Genomic DNA, 26,598 nt, shown 5'->3' on the forward strand with positions numbered 1-26,598 from the left:
TTTATATTCACAAGAGTTCACAGAAAAGAAATTCAAAGAAGTGGTTAAACTTGGGGACTTATGTACCATCTTAACAAAGGAAAGGGGTCTAGGCCTCAAGGGACAAGAAACTGTGGAGAAGTGACGAGGAAATATGTGGGTGGACTAATGGGAGATAAGAGTTCTTTTAGTAAAGTCTGTGTATGAAAACTCATCTTGGTGTCAACTCCCTGTCTCTGGTGATAAGGTTGCTCTCTCTTCTCTTCCTGATACAGAGTGAGGTGGTTAGAAAATGCCCTGCTTTTAGGCAGGCAAGGGGAGGCACAGAACTCTTCCTGCATCAGTTGATTCTCAGTTGCCTCCAGCTCAAAATAATCCTTCTGCCAAAGTGCCATATTCTGGGGGTGGCATATTCTGATCCCCTTCAATACAAAACAAAATCCTTAATAATTAGATGGTTGGCTAAACTCCTGTGGTGTAACCCAAGTTACTTTATCTTCCAGTGCTGGGGGAAGTGAGATTCAAACTGAAGGAGGGGAGTTGAGGCAGGGGTGGAGAGTGGGCTGGAAGGCGAGGCAGATGCAGGCTCTGCCCACTAAAGACCTAGCACCTTAGGAGTTGGTTATTCACTTTGCAAAGTTGTGTTGCCTTAATTTCCCTTTTCTCTCATGGTAGGTGTTTACATAGGCCTCAGCTTTTCTGGATTTTGGAATTATGATGATACCACGTGGTATAACCTGACAGACATGGTCTCTTCCCAAGTTGGAGAAGGTAATTCCTCTAACAGTGCCTTCATCGTCAGCATTTCCTTTACATCAACACTTGATGGATATTTATGAAATGTCTTTGCTTTGCTGAGGACGTCACTTTTTCCTTACTTTTTAACCCATGGTATGATTTCTTCCTTTAGAACGCACAGAGCTTTCCATGGTGGATATGGTTTTAACAAATCATTTTTTAGTTATCCTCACCTCTTTGGGTCTTTTTATAAGTGGAGATCTTCGCTATCCATCCTCCTCTGTCTTAATGGTAGGTGAATTGCTCTGTAACTAATAACCTTAAATATCTTCTGTGACATAAAGTAGAAATAGTGGATACTTGAGTTATGTGTGGTGTATCTTAGAACTAAAATGCTTCTTCCTTTTAAAAAACGTAAGAGCGTAATATAGTGACATTTTCCTTTGCCTTATAGTGTTGAATACATCATTTGGAAATGGTGCTAGCTTTATTGCTATACAAATTTATGAGGCGTTTCAAATAATTCATATAGAAAATACCCTATATACTTATAAATAGTCATATATGTTCCCAAAATGCTTTAAGGTACATAAAGCCAGATATAATATTACAAAATAACATAAATTAAAATTATGTCCTTCTGATGAGTTTTCTCTTTTTATTCTTAAATGGCTGTATCAAAGCTTCGATACCATGTTTTTTGTTTTAAAGCACTTCCTCAGCTTCTGCTTTGTCACTCCCATCTGCTCCAAAATAAGGCGTTGAAAAGAGACATTAATTAATAAATAAATAAAGTAATTAAAAGTAAGTTTTGGGATTGAGAGAAGGAAAATCAATTCTTAAATATGTTAATAAATAGCTCTCAAAATTACCTCAACAGAAATAAGAACAGTAATAAAGACTTAGGAACAGTAGGAGAAAAGATTGGGGAAGTGTAGAAGGGATGATTGTATTGGTTAAGAAGTAGTTATTTCTTATACATGGTAATTATTACCTTTTTTCAGGTTTACAAATATTCACAACCTTCCTTCTTCCTCATTATCTCTAAGAAAGTATCATTTGTTGCTCAGACAACTAATAGATCTGGCCTTTTATGTGCTTATCATGTGGTTGCTAAAGAAGAGAGTTGAAACAGCCAGGAGCAGTGACCTGAGGTCAAAGCACAGAGAGTTAGGTGTGGGCTGTACATCCTGAGGGCCTGGTCGAGGAGCTGCACTGGGCTGGGCAGAAGACAGAGTGGCCATGGAGAAAATAGTGGGATAAGGATGTGCCTTCCTAAACCCCAGTCGGTGGCCGACCTAGTTTCTTCCTATACACTTCTTAACTCCTCCATTTAAATCATTAAAAGGTGGGGTTTTGAACTCAAATCCTTTCTGGAATTAAGTTAAAGTATAAATAAATTAATCAAATGGTGGAACAAGGCAAAGACTGAGGGGGAAATCTCCAAGATACCCTGCAAACTACTTAAGAAGCTGGTTTTAGTGTTTGATACTCCTAACTGCTGGGATGTAAAAAAACGTCATCTCCTTTAGTATAATTTAAATTGCTGTTTTGTTATGCCTTCTGATTTACAAGCAAAGATTAAAATTCCTTTTTTTCTTTCTTCTAGTTTTCAAGGGCAGACTTTTGTGGTTTCGAAAGGGTAAGAAGCTTTCAATTTCCAAGGGTTGGTTAAAAGATATGTTTCCTTGGTGACCTAAGAGATGAGGTACAAGACAAGAATTCATAATATAGATTATTATTGCTGATACTATAATATTATTTACAGTTTGAACTAAAAAGATGTATTTCCAGTAACCATTAAGCAATGATACCCCCTTCTGTTTCAAAGGAGGAAATGCCCCCTCTTTGTCTCTGAGGTGGTCCCCATCCCATCTTTATATGTTCTGTCCAGGATTGCTGTGGTTGTTCAGTGCGTTCTGCACAAGGACACCCAGCTGAAAAGATAGTGAGAGCCGAAATATGGCTAACACTTGACTCCCCAATCCGCTTACCCCCCACCCCCGTGTGGGTCTGTGCCTACCTTATCTTTCTTTTTTTTTTTTATAAATTTATTTATTTTATTTATTTATCTTTGGCTGCACTGAGTCTTTGTTGCTGCGCGCGGGCTTCTCATGCGGTGGCTTCTCTTGTTGCGGAGCACAGGCTCCAGGCACGCGGGCTTCAGTAGTTGTGGTGCACGGGCTTAGTTGCTCTGCAGCAGCATGTGGGATCTTCCTGCATCAGGGCTCAGAACCCGTGTCCCCTGCCTTAGCAGGCAGTTTCTTAACCACTGCACCACCAGGGAAGTCCCGGGGCACTCTTTCTAATTTGATACAAGTACCATGTAAGCTCTGATTCTACAGCTCTGATTCTGGATTTTGTTCCATCAGTTATCTCCCCTCTCTGTTACGAGGTCAAGTTCTGAGATTCAACTAAGTCATTCCCATCAACATATAAGCATGCTTTAGTTTGGAAAGCACAACAAAATTATGAGCATTTCTAGCCTTTTGCCATGTCTCCTCCCAATCCTGTCCTCATACAGGCCTGTGGACACACACCCACCTGTGCATACACACGCACACTCACTCACACTGTCTAAAGCAAAGGGGCACTTACTTCTCAGGAAACAAAAGGAACTGACTTCTTGCTGTATTGATTGGAAGAAACGTGAAGCTGAGAACTGGGAAGGCCAGGTAGGCAAAAGTGATTTACATCAGAAAGAGCAAGGGGGAAAACTGTCAAGAGAGAATTCCAAACCTAGCTAAACTATATCATTCAAGAATGAGGGTGAAGAAAAGAAATTGTCACAGATAAGGCATCAGGAGAGCTTACTATCCAGAGACTCCCGTGAAGGAGTGGGATGCCAGAAATAAAGACAGACCTAGAAATGTAAGCTGTAAGTGAGACAGGAACCTTGTTTGTGCTTTTTACCAGACCTAAGCCTGCCCTTCTTTTTTTTATAGCTGCAAATATTCCGTTGTGTGAACTTAACCAGAGTTTACTTAGCCTGTCTCCTATTGATGGATACTTGGGTAGTTTTCTAATCTTTTGCTTTTGTATTACAAACAATGCTGCCATTAATAATTTATACCGAACAAGTTTGTACATGTCTGGGTATATCAGTACAACACATTCCTGGAACTTGGATTCACACATCAAGGAGTAAATGCTTGTGCAATATTAAAAGACAATCACAAATTGCCCTTCATAGAGGTTTTTACCGTTCACAAGGATATTAAAATAAATCCTCGTGAGCTAAAATGTTTCAGCAAAACACAGGGGTTTCTGGTAGTGATGAGGGAGAGGGGAACTACAAGTGTCCCAAAGATAGTGAGGTCGTGTGGCAGGGGAAAGAAAGGGGGAAGTGAACTTATTCTTAAAAGTATAGGGATTTACCTTTGGGAAAGACATCTTCTAAAATGATTGAAGGAAGGATAGTAAGAATGGGGTGTATGTGGCTGTCCAGCCAGGAATTTGAAGGAGTTAATACTTGGTGATTTATTCATTCACTTATTCATCTGTTCAACAGATGTTTGTTGAGCCAGGCTTATTTAGACAAAGAAGATTCCATAGTGAGCAAGACAGATAAAGTCCTGACTCTCCTGTAGCTTCCCATTCTCCTGAGGGAGCTAGACCATGAACAAGTACACAAATATATGCAGAATATGATTGTAGAGAGTAACAAGGGTTTATTGAAATTAAAGCAGGAAAGAGAAGTAGAAAGTGAAGGGAAGATAATATTGTATTTAAGCATGGTGATTATAGCAGGCCTCTCCAAGGAGGTGAAATTTAAGCAGAAACTCAAATGATTTGAAGAAATGATTTCGACAAAATATGTCCAGACAGAGGTGCAAAGGCCCTAAATTGGGAACTTGGCGTGAGGCAAAATCTGTTATACATCTATACTCAATGTATATTGAGTGCAGTATGCAGTCTCAAACCTCTCAATACCAATTGCTGTCATTTGTCACCCTATTTTATCCATTGAGCCCTCTGACTAACCTCACCAGACTTTAGGTTTTGTGTCAAGAACTATCCTATTTACTATTGTATGCTATTATTAGGCTGCCTTGTAGATAGGCTGTCTCAATAAATATTTGCAGAATCCATGAGTGAATAAATGAAGATGGACAGGAGTCCAATCTTGGATGAGCTTAGTAGCCATGCAGCATGGAACTTTGAGCAGTCATACACCTCTCTGGGCCTCAATTTCTTCATTTTAAAATGGGCATGACAATATCTACCTCTTAGAGGTGAAGTGATTAAATAACATTACATAAGAAAAACCTCAGCCCGGTTCACGAATCAAAGTAGCAACTTTAAAAAAAAAAAAAAAAAAAAGCTGGGTTTTCTCCCCAGACAGATAGAAACTTCTGAAGGCAAATGACAGAAACCAAACTAAAACTGATTTTAGCAAAGGAGAGGAAGTTGTTGGCTCATGTGAACAGGGAATTCAAGGAGTGAATGAATCCAGCTTCCAGACATGACTGGATTTAGTGCCTAACAGATGTCCGTCCAACCCTGTCTTCTCAGCATTTGAGTCTGTTTTCCTCTACATTAGCTTCATTCTCAGTGGGTTTTCTCCAATTGTCAGTAAGAATAGCCACCAGGTTTATGTGCCATCAATTTAGCACTCCCCACAGGAATAAAGTATCTCTTCCCCGGTGGTTCCAGCAAGCCTCAGCGCCGACTCATTAACCTGACTTGGATATGTGTTCATTCCTGACCCACCTTTGTGACTCTAAATCAGGCCTGGGGCATGAGCTCATCCTTGGAATAAAGTCAGCCTGATCAGATTAAATTATCCCCAAGGATATTCACTGGACTATTACGAGTTTTATTCCAGGTAGGAAAAAACAAAAAAAAGAAGGGATCTAAAGAGTAAAAAAGGAATCAGGGCCCGATAAAGATTCTATACTAATTGCCCAGCTATAATCATGATAGTTATGGCATCCTGAAAAACTGCAGATTAATATGAGAACTCAAAAGCTCATTGATATAAAACCATAGGTTGAAATTCAAATAAATTATTGTCCACTCCATTTTAAAAGGCTTTTTTGTTTGTTCAGTGGTTTTATCAATATATAATTCATATAGCATAAAATTCACCCACTTAAAGTGTACAATTCAATGGCCTTTAGTATGTTCACAGAGTTGTGCAAGCATCACCACAATCTATTCTAGAACATTTTAAAGGCTTTTAATGCACAGATCATGCAGATTTTATTACTGGTCTTTAAATAAGTAAGAAGGTCTTCCTTTTGTCTCAACAATAATATGAGAGTCAGAATCTTCCTATGTTGACCAAAAAAATACACAGGGCTTCCCTGGTGGTGCAGTGGTTGAGAGTCCGCCTGCCGATGCAGGGGACACGGGTTCATGCCCCGGTCCGGGAAGATCCCACACGCCGCGGAGCGGCTGGGCCCGTGAGCCATGGCCGCTGAGCCTGCGCGTCCGGAGCCTGTGCTCCGCGATGGGAGATGCCACAAAGGTGAGAGGCCCGCGTACCGAAAAAAAAAAAAAACACACACACACACAACCTAGAAGTTGAGTTATGTTTTATTCAGTGGACAAAACTGAGGACGTAAGCCTGGGACACAGACTCTCAGATAGCTCTGAGAGACTACTCCTAAGAGGTAAGGGAGGAGGAGGATATTTAGGAGTTTTTGCAACAAAGACCAGGTAGTCAGAACATCAAAAGATTACTGTTAATTAAAGAAAACCAGATATCTCAAGTTAAGGAATTTAGTCCTTTTTCTATGTACGGAAAGATGCAAGAGTCTGGGCTCCCTGAAATCATTCCTTTGATGTGCACCTCAGCTATCTGGGGCCAGTATCCTGTGCTTTGTCATCCTGAGTCTCCTCAGGGTGCATCCTTGGGAGGTGGCTGCAGTGACTGAGGGCTTGGCAGTGGGCAGCTCATTTGTCTCCGTCCTGAGTTCCCTCAGGGCTCACCATCGGAGTGGCTGTACTGGCTTGATGGCTGCAACATCCTTTGTTTACTGATATGGCAGGCAACATTTTTTCAATGACACCTATAACAAAACCATCTCAAATTCTTGCATATAATTCATATCCAACATCTATAATCTTGCCTTCTTGGAAGCTTCTCCTGTATGACCAATTTTCCAAAACCTGTATTTTGTGGCTTTTTTTCTTATTGCTTCTTGCTGCTGTCAGGCCTCTGGGAAGTCTCCTTAAACCTAGCTCAGCTGAAGGAGAATAAAAGATAAGCATGTGGCCCATTTTAACTGTAATGAAAGATCAACAGCTCCTGAGAGCCTCGGAAAGACAGCTCATAGATAGTAGCATCTTCCATTAACATATGTCAATCATGCAAAATTTCTTTTTATTCCTTTTTTGTGTGTTGTTCAAAAAGCATATTCTTGTTTCTTGTCCTCATTCTACGAACTTTTATTTTGCTGGCATACAGTTTTCCTTTTTTTATTTGCCTCACATCCCTGAACTATTGAACTTTTAAAATTTCTTATAAGTTTTTCTATTTTTACATCTTAAGGCTACATATTGCCTAAATGACATTTTTGTTTATTTATGTAGGTTGACTACATCAAAGGAAAACTGTGGTATAATGAAAGATGTTTTGCTAACAGAGAACATTTTGAAGGTAAATTTTAGTTAAAGAACTATTAATAAGCTTTTTTCAACATAGCTAGCATATATAGATTAGATAAAATGAAATAAAATAAAAATAGAATTAAATATAAAGATAGGTTTGTTTTGTATAAGTTAATGGCCTAAAACTGGGGGAAAAATTAGTTTAAATCTGACACAATAGGCATGCCCTGTTGTAAGTGCAAGAAAATTGTATTGTAAATGATACAATTTAATTGTATCATTTAATTAGTGATACGTTTAAAAATATAGATCCTACTTATAATTTCTGTACCTTTATATTTTATAGTTGATTATGTTACTATCACCTTTGAGAGAAACAGGACCCTAAGTGAGGTATGGTATTAAATATTTCAAAAAGTAAGAAATTTTATGATGCATGATTTCATAGGTTGTTATTAACCTAAAAAATGGCAATTTTTAGACTCAAAAGCTTAACAATCATTCTTTGCTCCCAGTGGCGCCTGTACTTAGATTTAATGGTAATTAGCTAATTATGTTAAATCTAGACCCACACAGTGGTTCTAGAAAAACAATCCATGCCAGAAAGGGATGCTTTACAGTGTTTTCTAGACTCATATCCCCCAGAAGAGAAACACAGGTATTAAAGATATATCTCTATTATTTGTGGCCAGTCATGACAACACAATTAGTGTAGTTCATTAGTTTATTTGCCTGCAAGAACTAATTAGGACTTCTTTAGTTCAAGAATGGCATTAACTTTTCCTTTGTCTTTTTGTAGGCAAGCTCTTGTTTTTATAGTAAAGAACCATTTCTTGAATGGTTACCTTGCTTACCCCCCATTTCAAAAGGAATGAAAACTATTCTTTCAACTGTGGTAACATTTCTTGTTGACCAAGAGCAAAGTTCTGGAGTCTACCTCTTCCATAACCAGGTAGGCCTTATAGCCCAGAGGTGATTGCTGTTGACACCACAATAGTGAAAACTTACCTTTGCAAAACTTATTTCCAAGTTCTTTTTATCTTTGACAATAGAAGGTGATAAAATTGGCTACAGTGAAATTATTTATGGTTAACAATATAGTTTGATACTTCATAGATGTCTTGCCTCTTATAGTCATTCAGTTTGATGAAAATGGAAAATACAGAGCCGTTTGTGTAGTAATGCTTCTTTGCTTATTCTTCAGGAGAATGTAAGCTGAGTTTGGTCTATATAAATTTAAGTGTCTGTAGAATGGTTAGTTTAAATGAACAAAAAGTGGAACTAGCCCTACCCTCATGATTTTAGGGGAGAAAGAAAATAATTTTCCTCTGCCCTCTTATGTTCAGTTTTAGGGGCCCTGCAAATTAAACTGACAAAAGACAGATTAACAGGAGAAAAGAAAACAATTTCTTTATGCATGCAGGGCCCATACATGCGAGTGAAAGTCAGTGATGAATAATTCAAAAGGTAGTTAAAATTTGGAGGTTATATGCCATCTTAATAGTTTAAGGGGTTGAGTGAGAAAGGTACTTAAGGGAAAACAAATGAAAAGATAATGGTTTATAGGAGAACAAACAGGAGGTAAGGAAGTTTGTGATGTTTGTTTGTACAGGTATGCGTGGTCTTTCCGTCTCCTTCAGGGCCATGAAACTCCCCTGGAGAAGGGATTTGGGGTAGGTTTTGTTCACATTCTGCCTTCTGGGAGTAGATCTGCTCTGAACAGGAATTAATGGCAGCCTTTTATCCCAGAAGTTGCTGCTTTTCGTCAGATAAGGGAAGGATTTTGTCTGCATCTCTTGAATCTCAAATATCTTCAGCTTAAAATAATCTTTATACCAAAGTGGCATGCCTTGGGGGTGCATATGCTGATCCCCTTCAAAATCATGATCTGACAGAATTGGAGTGTGGCCTAGGCATCCACACTTTTAAAAAGTAGTTTGACATTATAGTTATGAGCATGGGCCTTGGAGTCTGTTGAGTTCAGTAATGATTCTACAATAAATCCCCCCATGACATTTATTATTTAATAATAATAATTAAATTATTATTATTAAATAATAAATGGGAAAATTATTTAATCTCCTTTACTTCATGTTCAACATCTATAAAGTAGACATGTATGGTGGGGGGAGGCAGAGTAAAGAGATACCAATAGTTGCTAATCCTTCCAGTTCTATGCTGTGTTAAGTGTTTTGTTGCTATCTTAATCCAAATCCAAGTAACAGGAAACTCTAAAAATTGTAACATAGACTAGTACTATTGGTGGAAAAATTCTTATGATTTGCTCCTGCTTTGTTTATCTATTTCTAGAAAAATACCACTGTCTCTGTGAGGATCCTAAAAAACAACAAACCAAGATTAATACAAAAATTTCCAATTTTCTTTTTTCCTTCATCATTCTCTTCTCCTGTTGGAATGACATTCCACCCACGAAGCCATTTTCTGTATGCTTATGGTAATCAGGTGTGTATGAAACTTCACACTCTAGTATAGATGTAGATCATTCACTTGCTCTATGCTGAGTGATTATACATCAAGTAAAGAACAGGGTTGCTCTGATGGTCAGGGAGGTGGAAAGCCTGATGAAGAGAGAATGAGAAGAGAGGAATTAGTGACAGTGAATACAAACAAATATTTTGCAAAGTTTTGCTGAAAAGTGGAGCAGGGAATTGTGGCAGTGTTTGAAGAAAGAAAGGTCAAAAGAAGAGTTTTTTTAAAGATAGGAGGAATTACGTTGTGTGCTTATGGGACTTATTTGGTAGAGAGGAAAAGCTGACGATGCAGGAAAGAGAGGAAAGAAATTTCTGGAGTGACATTTCTGAAGAGGTGAGAGGAGATGAGGTCTATGAACTAGTGGAGAGATTGGCCTTAGGAGCACAGACAGTTGTTCTATAGTAACGGGAGGAAGGAAGGGTTTTCGGGTTCAGAAGCTCGTAGGTAGGTTGGTAGCTATGGTAATGGAAGTTGTGGGAATTTATCTTCTATTTTCTCAACAAAAATCAAAGTTATTGTTTACTAGTGAGGATGGAGGAGGAATGTTGAGGGGTTGAGGAAAGAGAGAACAGAGTAAAATAGTTGCCTAGGAAGATGGGAGAATGAACTGAGTAAGGTAATCCAGTATGATTGCCTGAGCTTTGTGCTCATGAATTCAATATGTGACCAGTTCAGCATTATCAAATGTTCTTTTCCACATTCAACTGTGGAAAAGGCAGGGGGTTGTATTAACCACAATACAACAGTTTCTTGGAGTTCTACCAAGAAACTATTAAGAAGTGAAAAAGCATACAGAGGGGAATGCAATAAGACAAAGGAAAAAACTTAAGAAATCAAAGGCATGAATTTTAAAAAGTAGCGAACAAAATCTATTGACTTGCAGAAAATCTGATTGTCTATATAGAAAATCTAAAAGATACATACAAATTACTAAAACAAGATGGGAGTTAAAGTTAAACTAGGCAGGAGGTAAAGTCGATTTCATTTCTGCACATGATCAACAATAAATTTGAAAACACAATTTTTAAGACACTATTTACAATAGCAGAAACAAAGCAAAACAAAACAGAAATCCACAAACAAAAACTCTAAGTACCTAAGAATTAATCTAAGAAAAGATTTCTAAGACCTATATGTAGAAAATTATAAACTTCACTGAAGGACATTTAAAACTTTATAAAGAAATGAACATAAACATGCTTGTGGACAAGAAAACTTGACTTATAATACCAATTCTTCCTTAAATTAATCTGTAGATCCAATACAACTCTAATCAAAATCCCAAGATTTGTTGTAGAGTTTAAGTTGAGTCTAAAATATATATGGTATATGTCAATTATACCTCAATTAAAAATTTTTTTAAGTAAAGCAAAAAGAAAAAAAAAATTATACATGGAAAAACAAAAGACCAAGAGTAACCAAGACACTTCTGAAGAAGAATAAGAAGGAGGGACTTGTATTACCAGATATTAACACTATTTTAAAAGTTGTAATAATTTTGGTAATGCAGTTTTGGGCCAGGAATACACAAATTGACCAATGGGATAAAATAGCCCACAAGTAGACCCATGCAAATCTAGAATATTGATAGAGGCCAAAGTGACATCACAGGGGGAAATAAGAGACTGCTCAAAATGGGATGGGCAGTTTGGTTATACATATGGAAACTGTTGAAATATATCCCCACACTGCAACATACATCAAGCTCAAGTTCTGACAGATTACTAATTTAAATATCAAAACTTTTAGAGGGAAAGAAATGAATATCTTTCTGAACTCAGTGTGGGAAAGCATTTTAAAACAAGACTAAAAAAACAATAACCACAGGGCTTCCCTGGTGGCGCAGTGGTTGAGAGTCCGCCTGCCGATGCAGAGGACACGGGTTCGTGCCCTGGTCCAGGAAGATCCCACATGCCGCGGAGCGGCTGGGCCCGTGAGCCATGGCCGCTGAGCCTGCGTGTCCGGAGCCTGTGCTCCGCAATGGGAGAGGCCACAGCAGTGAGAGGACTGTGTACCGCAAAAAAAACCAAAAAAAAAAACAATAACCATAAAAGAAAAAGAGAACTTCACCTTCATTAAAAAGAAGAATTCTGGATCAGCAAGATGGCAGACTAAGAAGCTTCAGGCCATTGCTCTTCCACAGAGACACTGAGTTAGCAACAATATACAGATCAGAGTACCTTTACAAGAACTTTAGAGACCAGTTGAGAAGCTACAGCACCCAGACCAACATAAAACCAAAAAAGGAAACAAAGGGGTGGGAAAATTTGCAGTGTTTGCCCATCTGTCCTGCCCCCATTCAATCTGGCATGGCACAACCAGGAAGAAACCTCCCACACCAGGGATCCTCCCTTGGAAGAGAGACAGAAGAGTGGGCCTTGTGTCCAACATTCTGGCTTGTCTGGGGGCTGCTCAAGGGACTGGTTTCTGTCTTGCCTAACTCAGAACACTGATGCAACATGCAGCATTGTTTGGAAACTGCTGAAAAGGGGGAGTAATATTGACAAGATGGCAGGCTAGGAAGTTTCAGACCCTCACTTTCCCCCAGAACCACAAAGATAGCAATATACAAACCAGCATACCTTTGCAAGAACTCTACAGGCCTGTTGAGAAGCTACAGCACCCAAACCAAGCTAAAACCAAGAAGGGATTCCAGCAAAAGGGACAGAAAAACTTGCAGCATTTTGCACATATATCCATGCCTCTCCTCCTATTTGGCTTAGTGCAGCACAGCTTGAAGGAAACTTCCCACACCGAGGAGTCTCCCTCAGGACAGAAACAAAAGAGCTAACAGTGCATCCAGTGTTCTGGCCAGACCAGGGGCTGCCTGACAGACTGGAATCTGTCTCACTTGACTCAAAGCACTGATGGAACTGGCAGCCTTGTTTGGAAACTGCTGAAAACAGATATGATCACTACAGCATGTTAAAATTGCAGTTCTGCAGGCAGATGCCAGCGGCGGCAAGAGCTTATGGGCTTCTGAGAAGAAGCAGGGATAAGCAGTTTAGGGAATTTGAGACAACTAAAAGCACAGAACAAGCCAGAGAAGACACATCCTCAGAAAGGATTTCAGAGGTCCTAGAATCTCTAACTGGGCAGATTGGTAAAGGTCTGCATAAAGCCAGTCCATAAAAACTGGAAATGTGGTTGCTTTATCTGATGCCCAAGTCTCAAAACAACAACAGCAACATCAGAAGGCATACAAAGAAACAGGCATACATGATCCAATCAAAGGAACAAAATAAAACTCCAGAAAATGACCTTAAAGAAATGCAGATCTATGAGATGCCTGACAAAGAATTGAAAACCACTGTCATAAAGGTGCTCAATGAGTCAGACAAGAACACAGATAACTAAGTGAAATCAGGAAAATAATGCATGGACAAAATGAGAATATCACAAAGAGATAGAAATCATTTGAAAAGGTCAAACAGAAATTCCGGAACTGAAAAATACAATAACTGAACTGAAAAGCTCACTAGACAAGTTTAACAGCAGACTAGATCAAGCAGAAGAAAGAATCAGCAAATTGAAGAGAGGTTATTTGAAATCATCAAGTCAGAGGAGCAAAAAGAAAAAAGAATGAAGAAAAGTGAAGAGAACCTCAGGAATTTACAGATACTATCAAATGGGCCTACATATGCAATTATGGGAGTCCCAGAAGGTGAAGAGAGAGAGAGAAAGGGACACAGAGCTTATTTAAAGAAATAATGGTCAAACACTTCTCAAATTTGAGGGGGAAAATGAACATACACATTAAAGAAATTCCAATCAGAATAAGTCCAAAGAGACCAACACTGAGACACATTATAATCAAACTGTCAAAAGTCAGAGACAGGATCTTGTAAGCAGCAAGAGAAAAGTGACTTTGTCACATACAAGGGAACTTTCATAAAATTATCAGTGGATTTCTCAGCAGAAGCAGTGCAAGCCAGGAGGGAGTGGGATGATATATTCAAAGTGCTGAAAGGGAAAAAAAAACACAAAAAACTGTCAATCAAGAATACTGTAGGGCTTCCCTGGTGGCGCAGTGGTTGAGAGTCCACCTGCTGATGCAGGGGCACAGGTTCGTGCCCCGGTCTGGGAGGATCCCACATGCCGCGGAGCGGCTGGGCCCGTGAGCCATGGCCACTGAGCCCGCGTGTCCAGAGCCTGTGCTCCACAACGGGAGAGGCCACAACAGTGAGAGGCCCATGTACTGCAAAAAAAAAAAAAAAAAAAAGAATACTGTATTTGGTAAACTGTCATTCCAAAATGAAGGGGAAATTAAGATTTTTCCCAGGTAAACTAAAGCTGAAGGAGTTCATTACAACTATACTTGCTCTGCAAAAAAAAATGCTGAAAAGAGTCCTTCAAGACAAAACTAAAGGATGCTAGATAGCAACATGAAGTCACATGAAAATAAAAAGTTTTGCAATAATATAAAAACATGGACAAATACAGTAACTTGTATTAATGTTATTTTGGTGCGTAAGTTCACTTTTAATTCTTGTATAGGATTTACATGAGAAAAATATTTTAAAAACTATAAATATGTTAACAAGTATATAATATAAAAGCATGTAATTTATGACATCAATAACGTAAAGTGTGGGGGTGGAGCTGTATAGGAGGTGATTTTGTATGCAGTTGACGTTAAGTTGTTATCAGATTAAAAATAGAATGTGGGCTTCCCTGGTGGCGCAGTGGTTGAGAGTCTGCCTGCCAATGCAGGGGACACAGGTTCGTGCCCCGGTCTGGGAAGATCCCACATGCCATGAAGCAGCTGGGCCCGTGAGCCATGGCCGCTGAGCCTGCGCGTCCAGAGCCTGTGCTCCGCAACGGGAGAGGCCACAACAGTGAGAGGCCCGCGTACCGCAAACAAAAACAAAAACAAAACAAAACAAAAAAATAGAATGTAATATTTTATGTAATTGCAGTGGTAACTACAAAGAAAAATATATATGTGGAATATATACACAAGAACACAAGAAGGAAACCAAAGCATGTCACTACAAAAAAACACAAAGCAAGATAGTAAGAGAGGAAAGGAGGGACAAAAAGCTACAAGACATACGAAACAATAAACAAAATGGTAATAGTAAATCCTTCCCTGTCAGTAATTATTTTACATTTAAATAGACTAAATATCCCAATCAAAAGACATAAATTAGCTGAACTGATTTAAAAAAAAACAATGCAAAAAAAGGATGCAATTATATTCTGTCTACAAGAGACTCACTTTAGATCTGAGAACATAGGCTGAAAACAAAAAGGTTGAAAAAATATTTCATGCAAATGGCATCCAAAAAGCAGGGATGGCTATACTGTTTTGTAATCATACAAAATAGACTTTAAGTCAGAAATCATTGCAAGAGACAAAGACATTATATAAGAATAAAAGGTCAGTTCACCAAGAAGATATAACCATTATAAATATTTATGCATGAAACATCAGAGCAAACTTTGAATATAAATATGAAGCAAACTTTGAAAGAATGAAGGGAGAAATAGATAGCAACATAATCGTAAGAGACATCATACTCCACTTTCAATAATGGATAGAACAACCAGACAGAAGATAAATAAGGAAACAGAAGACATGAACAACACTGTAGACCAATTGCACCTAACCGATGTAATCAGAATACTGCACCCAGCAACTGCAGAATAAATTCTTCTCAAATACACACAGAACATCCTCTAGGAAAGATCATATGTGAGGCCACAAAACAAGTCTCAACACACTTAAAAAGATTGAAATTATACAAAGTATATTTTCCAATCACAGTGGAATGAAACTAGAAGTCAATAGAAGGAAAACTGGAAAATCCACAAGTATGTGGAAATTAACACATTCTTAAACAACCAGTGAGTCAAAGAGGTAGTCATAAGGGAAATCATAAAATACCTTGAGAAAGTTAAAATGAAAACAAGACATATTGCAGCACTATTTACAATAGCTAAGGTGTGGAAGCAAGCTAAATTTCCATCAACAGATAAATGAATGAATAAAGAAGATGTGGTGTATATATACACAATAAAATACTACTCAGCCATAAAAAATAATGAAATAATGCCATTTGCAGTAACGTGGATGGACCTAGAGATTATCATACTAGGTGAAGTAAATCAGACAGAGAAAGATAACTATCATATAATATCGCTTACATGTGGAATCTGAAAAGAAAAAAAAAAAGGATACAAGTGAAATTATTTCAAAAACAGAGACTCACAGACATAGAAAACAAATTATGGTTACCAAAGGGGAAAAGGGGGTGGGGAGAGGGATAAATTAAGAGGTTGGGATTAACACATATACACTACTATATATAAAACAGATAAACAAGGACTTACTGTCTAGCACATGGAACTATACCCAGTGTTTTTTAATAACCTATAAGGAAAGAGAATCTGAAGAATATATATATATATATATATATATATATCTATCTATCTATATCTGAATCGCTGTGCTGTACATCTGAAACTAACATGATATTGTAAATCAACTATACTTCAGTAAGAAAATAAAAAATAATCTGTGAATAAAAACTTATGGGATGCAACAACAGCAGTACTAACAGGGAAGTTTATAGCTATAAACACATATTAAAAAGAAAAATCTCAAATTAACAACCTAATTTTACAATTTAAGGAACTAGAAAAAGAAGACCCACCAAACCAAAGCTAGCAGATGGAAGGAAATAATAAAAACTAGAAAAGAGATAAATGTAATTGAGAATAGAAAAACAATAGGAAAAAAAGCAATGAAATTAAGAGCTGCTTTATTGACAAGCCTTAGCTAGATTAACTAAGAAAAAGAAGACAACTAAAATTGAAAGAGGGGACATTACAATTGATGTCACAGAAATAAGGAGGATATGAGAATATTATGAACAGTTGTATGCAAACAAACTGGATAACCTAGAAGAAATGGGTAAATTCCTAGAAACATACAACCTACTAATTCTTAAATTGTGAAGGCATGGAAATCTGAACAGACCAATAACTAGTTAGGAGATTGAATCAGTAATCAAACCTCCCAACAAAGAAAAGCCCAAGATGGGATGGCTTCATTGGTGAGTTCTTCCAAATATTATATTTAAAGAAGAATCAACACTAATCCTCCTCAAACTCATACCAAAAAAAATGAAGAGGAAGGAACACTTCCAAGGTCATTCTATGATGCCACCATTATCCTGATACCAAAGCCAGACAAGGATACTACAAGAAAGGAAAACTAGAGACCAAATCCCTAGAAAACACTGATGCAAAAATTCTCAACAAAATACTAGGAAACTGAATTCAGCAGCACATTAAAAGGATTATACATACCGTGACCATGTGGGATTTGTTCCTAGAACACAGAGATGGTTCAACATATGAAACTGATCAATGTAATACACCTCATTAACAGAATGAAAGAAAAGAAAATCACAGCATCATCTCAATTGATACAAAAGAGCATTTGACAAAATTCAACATATTTTCAGGATAAAAATACTTAACAGACTAGAAATAGAAGAAAACTACCTGAACATAATGAAAACCATATATGAGAAACCCACAGTGAGCATTATGCTCAATGGTGAAAGACTTAAAGCTTTTCCTCTAAGATCAGGAAGAAGGCAAGGAAGCCCACTCTCAACACTTGTATTCAATATAGTACTGGAAGTTCTAACCAGAGCTATTAGACAAGAAAAAGAAATTTAAAAGTATCTGCATATAAAAGGAAGAAGTAAAATTATCTCTATGCACAGATGATATGATCTTGTATGTAGAAAACTCTGAAGATTCTACAAAACAAACAAAACAAAAACAAAAAAACCTGATTAGAACTAATAAAGGAATTCAGCACAGAAGTCTCATTTTAATATGGATAAGCACTCTCCTCCATATCCAAATACATCCAACACATCATCCTTTTATGAGCAAGGAGGACCAGTTGGGAGATGATGGAATAACTTTGTTCTTTGGTACATTCACAATGCATACTGTTTAAAACTGAAGACTGCCATGTACACTTTTGCACAAACTCTAGGAAGGAAATAGACGGTTGACCAAGTAGGTAAGGAGTCTGTCTGTACGTCTGTGTGTGGGGGATGGATGTGGGAGTATGGTCATGGTGCATGACTTTTCTTATGTAGGAAGATTAGGTAACTGATGACTGTTACATGGCAGCTCTTTAGTGAGGTATTATCTTTTTATTCCCTTAGGTATGGCTTTCAATTGATGGCGGCAACACCTTTGAATTAATAGCTGACTTTCATGATGATATCATAAAGAATACTTATCATAGTTTTTATACTTCAGCTATTACTTTTGTTTCCCGAAGTGGAAAGGTTTACTTGACAAAGGCAGGTGAGGAATTCACTTTTATTGGTATAAGCACTACCTGTGAGCCAGGGATTAGAAGATTTATTTTAAAATCTGCCATATTAATGAACTAATCCTAAGGTCACAGACCTATTAGGGGTGATGGATTTAAAAAAAAATTTTACTGTAATAAAAATAAACATAACAAAATTTACCATCTTAACCATTTTTAAGTGTATAGTTCAGTGGTATTAAATACATGCAAATATTCTGCAAGTATCTCCAACATCCATCTTCATAACTCTTTTCATCTTGAAACTCTATACCCTTTAAAAAATAAATCCCCACTTCCCTCTTCCCCACAGCCTCTCACAGCTACCATTCTACTTTCTGTCTCTATGATTTTGACTACTTTGGTACCTCATATAAGTGGAATCATACAGTGTTTGTCCTTTTGTGACTAGATTATTTCACTTAGCATAATGTCCTCAAGGGTCATCTATGTAATAGCATATGTCAGAGTTTTCTTCATCATTAAGGCTGAATAATATTCAGTTGTATGGTATATATGACATTTTGCTTGTCCCTTCATACATCAGTGGACAATTGGGTTGCTTCCATGTTTTAGCTATTGTGAATAGTGTTGCTATGAACATGGCTATACAGATATATCTTTGAGACCTGCTTTTATTTCTTTTGGGTATATACTCAGAAGTGGGATCGCTGGATCATATGATAATTCTATATTTAATTTTTTGAGGAACTGCAATACTGTTTACACAGCACTGTACCATTTTACATTCTGACTCCCAGTGCAAAAGAGTTCCAGTTTCTCCACATCATTGCCAACCCTTGTTATTTTCTGGTCTTTTGATAGTAATCATCCTAATGGATGTGAAGTGGTTTTTCATTATAGTTTTGATTGCATTTCCCTAATTATTAGTGATGTTGAGCATCTTTTTATGTCCTTATTGGCCATTTTTTAATCTTCTTTGGAGAAATGTCTTTTCAAGTCCTTTACCTGTTTGTTAATCAGATTGCTTGTTTTTAGTGTTGAGTTTTAAGAGTTTTCTATCTATTCTGCATATTAATCCCTTGTCAGATATATGATTTGCAAATATTTTCTCCCATTCTGTGGGTTACCCTTAACTAATTTGGTTATTTCTTAAGTAGTTTTTTGATGCTATTGTAAATGGAATTGTTTTCCTAATTTTGTCTTCTAATTATTCATGTTAGTGTACAGAAATGCAACTGATTTTTGAGTGATGATTTTATATCATGCTATTTTGCTAAATTCCATTATTAGTTCTAAAAGGTTTCTTTTTTTTTTTGTAGAAACTTTAGGGATTTCTACATATAAGATCACATGATCTGTGAACAGAGATGATTTTACTACTTCCTTTTCAATTCTGATGCTTTTAACTTCTTTCTCTTGCCTAATGGCTCTGGCTAGAACTTCCAGTACTATATTGAATAGAAGTGGTGAGAGTGGGCTTCCTTACCTTGTTCCTGATCTTAGAGGAAAAGCTTTAAGTCTTTCACCCTTGAGTATAATGTTCACTGTGGGTTTCTCATATATGGTTTTCATTATGTTTAGTTAGTTTTCTTCTTTTTTTATAATTTTTATTGGAGTATAGTTGTTTTACAATATTGTATTAGTTTACACTGTACAGCAAGGTGAATCAGCTATACATATACATATATCCCCTCTTTTTTGGATTTCCTTCTCATTTAGGTCACCATAGAGCACTGAGTAGAGTTCCCTGTGCTATACAGTAGGTTCTCATTAGTTATCTATTTTATACATAGTATCAATAGTGTATATATCTCAATCCCAACCTCCCAATTCATCCCACTCACCACCTCCCATAGTTTTTTTCTATTTCTAGTCTGTTAAGTTTTATCATGAAAGTATGTTGAATTTTGTCAAATGCTCTTTTGTATCAGTTAAGATGATGTTGTGGGTTTTTTTCTTTCATTCTGTTAATGTGGTATACTACATTAATCAGTTTTCATATGTTGTTTGCATTCAATGTTCCTTGCATTACAGGAATAAACCCTACTTAGTCATGATGAATAATCCTTTTAATGGGCTGCTGAATTCTGTGTGCTAGTATTTTGTTGAGGATTTTTGCATCATTACTCATCAGGGATATTGGTCTACAGTTTTCTGTTTTCTGTTTTGATAGTGTTTTTGTTTGGCTTTGGTATCAGGATAACACTGGCTTCATGGAATGAGTTGGGAAATGTTCCCTCCTTTTCAATTTTTTGGGAAAGTTTGAGAAGGATCAGTATTAGCTCTTCTTTAAATGTTTTGTTGAATTCACCAGTGAAGCCATCAGGTCCAGGGTTTTTCTTTGTTGAGAGATTTTTTATTACTAATTCAATCTCCTTACTAGTTTTAGGTCTATTCAGATTTTCTATTTCTTCATGATTTACTTAGTCTTGTAGGGTTTTTTTTCTAGGAATTTTTCCATTTTATTTAGCTTATCCAATTTGCTGATGTACAGTTGTTTATAATACTCTCTTATAATCCTTTATACTTCTGTAGAAGTAGCAGTAATGTTCTCACTTTCACTTCTGATTTTAGTAATTTGAGTCGTCTTTCTTTTTTTCTCAGTTCATCTAGGTAAAGTTTTATTGATCTTTTCAAAGAATCAACTTTTGATTTTATTGATTTTCTGTCTTGTTTTTTGACTCTCTATTCCATTTATCTCTGCTCTAATCTTTATTATTTCCTTTTTTCTTGCTAGCTTTTGGTTTACTTTGTTCTTCTTTTTCTAGTTCCTTAAGTTTTAAAGTTAAATTGTTGATTTGAGAAATTTCTTGGTTTTTGTTTTAACAATTTTAATTGAGGTATAATTGACATATAACGTTATATTAGTTTTAGGTATACAACATAATGATTTTATATTTGTAGACATTGCAAAATGATTACCACAATAAGTCTGGTTAACATCCATCACCATACATAGTTACAGATTTTTTTTTCTTGTCATGAGAACTTTAAGATCTACTTTCTGAGCAACTTTCACATATGTAATACAGTATTATTAACTATAGTAACCATGCTGTACATTACAGGTATATGTAATTTTATTGTGCTTAGCTTTATTGCACTTTGCAATATTGCTTTTTTTTAACGAACTGAAGGTTTGTAGCAACCATCCATTTTCAGATGATGGTTAGCATTTTTCAGTGATAAAGTATTTTTAAATTAAGGTATATACATTGTTTTAAAGGCATAATACTATTACACCCTTAATAGACTACAGTCTAGTGTAAACGTAACTTTTATATACACTGGGAAACCAAAAAATCCATGTGACTTGCTTTATTGCAATATTTGCTTTATTGTGTTGGCCTAGAAACAAACTTGCAGTATCTCCTAGGTATTCCTGTACATCTCCATGACTTATTTATTTTATAGTTGGAAGTTTGTACTTTTTGGCTCCCTTCACTCATTTCTTCCTCTCACTGTTGTGGCCTCTCCCGTTGCGGAGCACAGGCTCCGGACGCGTAGACTCAGCCGCCATGGCTCACGGGCCCAGCCGCTCCACGGCATGTGGGATCCTCCCGTACCGGGGCACGAACCCGTGTCCCCTGCATTGGCAGGCGGACTCTCAACCACTGCGCCACCAGGGAAGCTCTCTTCCTTATTTTTAATGTAAATATTTAGTGTAATAAATCTCCCCCTTAGCACCACTTTCACTTCATCCCATAAGTTTTGGTATATTGTATTTTCATTTTCATTTGTCTGTAGGTATTTTACAATTTCCCTTGTGATTTCTTCTTTGGTAGGTTGCTAGTTCAAATGAGTGTTGTTTAGTTTCCACAATTTTGTGAATTTCCAGTTTTCTTTGTTATTAATTTTTAACTTCATCTCCTTGTGATCAGAGGAGATACTTTGTGTGATATTTATCTTCTTAAGTCTGTTGAAACTTAATTTGTGGTATAACATATGGTCTGTCCTGGAAATTGTTCCATATGCCCTTAAGAAGTGTATGTACTGTTGTTGGGTGGAATGTTCTGTGTATGTCTATTAGATCCAGTTGGTTTACTGCACTGTTTAAGTACTTGATGTCCTTACCTATCTTCTGTCCGGTGTTCTGTCCATAATTGTGAGTGGGGTATTGAAGTCTCCAACTACTGTTGTTTCAGCTGTTGATGTCACAAAATTACATCCTTATATATTGTGTGCCTCCAAACATAAATTAGTAATTCTTTTAAATGCGTAAGTCTCCTAAATTATGTAGAAAATGAGATTTGGAGTTACAAACCCAAGTTAACAGTAAGTAATACTAGCTTTTACATTAATCATTTTTTTCTTTAAATGTATTAGTCTCTTAAATCATATAGAAAACACAAGTACACTTACAAACCATTATTCACTTTGCTTCAATGATTTTTCTTTCTGTTCCTCAGACTCGCTAATTTTCATTGTCCTATTTTCAAATTAACTGATTCTTCTACCTTTCAATCCCTCTAGCAAATTTTTTTTTTTTTTGCAGTACGCGGGCCTCTCACTGTTGTGGCCTCTCACGTTGCAGAGCACAGGCTCCGGATGCGCAGGCTCAGCGGCCATGGCTCACAGGCCTAGACCCGCTCCGTGGCATGTGGGATCTTCCCGGACCAGGGCATGAACCCGTGTCCCTTGCATTGGCAAGCGGACTCTCAACCACTGCGCCACCAGGGAAGCCCCCCTCTAGCAAATTTTTAATTTCAGTTATTGTGCTTTTTCAGCTGTAGAATTTCTTTTTGGTTCTTTTAGTTTTTCTATCTCTTTATTGATATTTCCATTTTGTTCATGTATTATTTTCTTGACTTTTTCCACATCTTCCTTTAGTTTTTTGAATATCTTTAAGATGGAACATTTCTGTTGATTTAATTTTTTCCTTTGAATGGGCTATATTTTCTGTTTTTTTTGTATGCCTTGTGATTTTTTTGTTGAATACTGGACATTTGAATCTAATAATATAGTAGATCTGGAAGTCAGATTCTCCCCCTTCCCCAGGGTTTGCTTTTTTGTTGTTAATGTTTTTGTTTTTTTATTGTTGTGGGCTGTCTCTGTGCCAAGGATTAGCCTGAGATGTAAACTCAAGACCTTCTTAGGTCTTTCCTGAGCCTGTACCTTTCCCCAAGTGTATGTGGTCAGTTTCTAAATTTTCCTTGTGTATGCAGTTGCTTTTGAATGTCCTAGTCTTTCTCCCCAGCTTTACTGAGATATAATTGACATAATATTGTGTAAGTTTAAGATGTACAGTGTAACGATTTAATATATGTATATATTGCAAAACGATTATCACAATAAGGTTAGTTAACACATCAGTCATCTTACATAGTTATAATTTTTTTGTGTGATGAGAACTTTTTAGACTTACCCTCCTAGCAACTTTCAAATATATGTATAGTATTGTTAACTGTGTCACTGTACTGTATGTTGCATCCTCAGAACTTATTCATCTTATAATTGGAAATTTGTCCCCTTCAACCACCTTTACCAATTACCCATTCCCCATTCCCCTGCCACCACACTCCTGGCAACCACCATTCTGCTCTCAATTTCTATTAGTTTGACTTTTTAATAGATTCTACATATAAGTGAGGTCATACAGCATTTGTCTTTCTTTGACTTATTTCACTTAGCATAATGCCTTCTGTTTCATCCATTGTTGCAAATGGCAGGGTTTCCTTCTTTTTAATGGCCAAATAATATTCTATTGTGTATATATACCACATTTTCTTTATCCATTCATCTGTTGGTGAACACTTAGGTTGTTTTCCTGTCTTGATTATTCTGAATAATGCTGCATTGAAAATGGGGATGCAGATATCTCTTTGAGATAGTGATTTCATTTCCTGTGGATATATACCCAAAAGTTGAATCACTGAATCATACGGTAGTTTTATTTTTGATTTTTGTGGAGTCTTCACACTGTTTTCCACAGTGGCTGCACCAATTTACATTCCCACCAACAGTGTTCTCTTTTCTCCACATCTTCACCAACACTTGTTGCCTCTTGTCTTTTTGATAATACCTCAAATGTCCTAGTCTTTAATGTCTGGTTCCCAAAAGGGAAAAAAAAGAGACAAATGATGGGGTAGATAAGGGGGAAGGGCTCAGACCTTTAAATTCCCTGGAAGTCATTTCAGCCAGTGGGGAGTGGACTTGCAACACTGAAAGAGGTGCAACAAGAATGGCCACCCTCCTTTTTGTCTGCACCTCTGTGATAAGAAGCTGCAATCAGCAAACAGAGCACAGATCCCCAATATTTGGAGAACAACGTCCTTTTTGCCCACACTGGCTCCTGCAAGCTGTGTGCAACAGCCCCAGGAACACATGCATGACTGCCTGCCCTGAGGCTAGAGGTGGAGGATGGGTAGCTTCTACTGTGCTAAGGGCTGAAATTAACCACAATTTACTACCCGAGTCTTCCTCTGGAAGTTGCAAGCCTTCAATAGACTCCAGAGTTCCCAAACTATTACATCAGATAGATTGTTCCAGTGCAATTGTTGTCCAAGTGGGGAGAGAGATTTCTAGTACATCCCATCTTCCCAAAATCCTCTGGTGGGGGGGGTGTGTGGTGATGATGGATTTTTAGAATCTACAAAAATAGGATCCTATGAACAACCCTAAAGCAGGGGGACTCTGAAACATCATGCTTTATTCTCATTTACAACTTCAGTGATTTTTTTTACCCTCCCAAAGACAAATAATAATAGCTCCCACTCACTGAGCTACTATAGTTGTACTCAGCATGTTACAAATATCATCTCATTTAATATTCACAACAACCAAGTTGAAATAGGTAATGTTAAATTACTTTTACAGTTTAAATTGATATGATTAAACTCACACAGCTTGGGCTTCCCTGGTGGTGCAGTGGTTAAGAATCTGCTTGCCAATGCAGGGGACACGGGTTCGAGCCCTGGTCCGGGAAGATCCCACATGCCACGGAGCAAGGAAGCCTGTGTACCACAACTACTGAGGCTGCGCTCTAGAGCCCACGAGCCACAACTACTGAAGCCCATGTGCCTAGAGCCCATGCTCCGCAACAGGAAACCACCGCAGTGAGAAGCCTGCGCACTGCAACGAAGAGTAGCCCCCGCTCACCGCAACTAGAGAAAGCCCATGTACAGCAATGAAGACCCAATGCAGCCATAAATAAATAAATAAATAAATTTATAAAAATAAAAAAAATAAAGTCACACAGCTTGTAAGAGGTGGAGGTGGGTAAATGATATATGGCTCTCCATTTACTTGGTTTGGTAATTTTGTCATTGATGTCAAATTTCGTCATTGATGTCATTGATCAAGCCTACATAGCTCCTCTCAGTTTGCACAGTTGAAAGGAAAAATTCATATTGATTGATCTTATTGACAGATGCCTCCCTGCTTCCAACACAGTTAAATTTTGTTAACCTGTCTTGGAGCCTAGAATGATAAAGGGACATGGCTCTCAATTTATTTCTCTATCTCTATGATCTGCCTTTTCATGTTGTCATTCAGTTATTGAGGCTTTGAGATCTTGTCTTGTTGAATCTATTAATTCATTAAAGTCTTTTGATGCAAAATACAGAGGAAATTTTACCTTATCTTGGGATATGCTTTGTCCGACTGGATTCTTTATATCTCTTATATGCTATCAGTGCCTTCCTATTCTGCCTTTTCCTCTCCCCTTCCCTCCCCTATTCTACCTTCTTCTTTACCCCTTTCCTCCCTCACATCTTCTCCTCCTTCTCTTCCTCCTCCTCCTCTTTTTCTCTGGTTCATCACTAAAGTGTACAGCACTGGTAGATCTTCAGTTTGCTCTGATGCAATGTGGGTAAATTATTCTTGAGACTGTTTGCTTCACCTCATCTAGGTAGCACTTGATTCATTCCCTCAACTCAGTAAAGGACCTTGGAAGGTGGTGAACCTGACTTCACTTAAGAGGGCTGGTTTTTCCCTTTGCTTTTCCTTTGGAAACCATCTCATCCACTGTCAACCTCTGTCTCCTTAGGAGGATGTTACTGAGAGTCCTCAGGATTTTGTTGATTTACCTTCCTTCTCTCTATATTGCTTTAAAGGGTTAGACATAGAGTAGTGTGACCTGTTACATCAGAAGTTTCTCTTCCTTTCCTTAGCTCATACTTTTCTACCTTTTGGCATAATATGGTTCTTTTGTTGTTGTTGTTGATTCCTGCTGGTGGTTTTGTTTACTCCAATTTATTTATTTGTTAAAATATACACAACACAGATTTTAACATTTTAATTTCTTTTAGGGGTATGGCTCAGTAGCATTAGGTATATTCACATTGTTGTGCAACCATCATCACCATCCATCTCCCTCCAGAATGTTTCCATCTTTCTAAACTTAAACTCCATAGCCATTAAACAATAACTCTCCATTCTCTCTTCCCTCCAGCCCCAGGCAACTACTTTCTGTCTCTCTGAATCTGACCACTCTAGATACCCCATATAAGTAGAATCATACAGTATTTGTCCTTTTGTGACTGACTTATTGATTTAATATGTCTTCAAGTTTCATC

The 26,598-nt window shown here is 37.4% G+C and overlaps 1 protein-coding gene across 1 annotated transcript in view; it reads left to right on the forward strand.

Annotated features, from left to right (window-relative positions):
- Positions 1-26,598, forward strand: part of CATSPERB (cation channel sperm associated auxiliary subunit beta) — a gene marked incomplete at both ends in the record, with an annotated part of 128,430 nt that overhangs the window by 46,305 nt on the left and 55,527 nt on the right. The window contains 8 exons of the mRNA XM_082648264.1: positions 655-750; positions 890-1,008; positions 2,327-2,359; positions 7,258-7,324; positions 7,622-7,668; positions 8,075-8,227; positions 9,586-9,738; positions 17,967-18,111. Of these exons, the coding sequence (XP_082504390.1) occupies positions 655-750; positions 890-1,008; positions 2,327-2,359; positions 7,258-7,324; positions 7,622-7,668; positions 8,075-8,227; positions 9,586-9,738; positions 17,967-18,111 (813 nt within the window). The remainder of the gene's footprint in view (positions 1-654; positions 751-889; positions 1,009-2,326; positions 2,360-7,257; positions 7,325-7,621; positions 7,669-8,074; positions 8,228-9,585; positions 9,739-17,966; positions 18,112-26,598) is intronic.

Source organism: Grampus griseus, assembly GCF_964374135.1.
Source record: "Grampus griseus genome assembly, chromosome: 2".
NCBI classification, from domain to species: domain Eukaryota; kingdom Metazoa; phylum Chordata; class Mammalia; order Artiodactyla; family Delphinidae; genus Grampus; species Grampus griseus.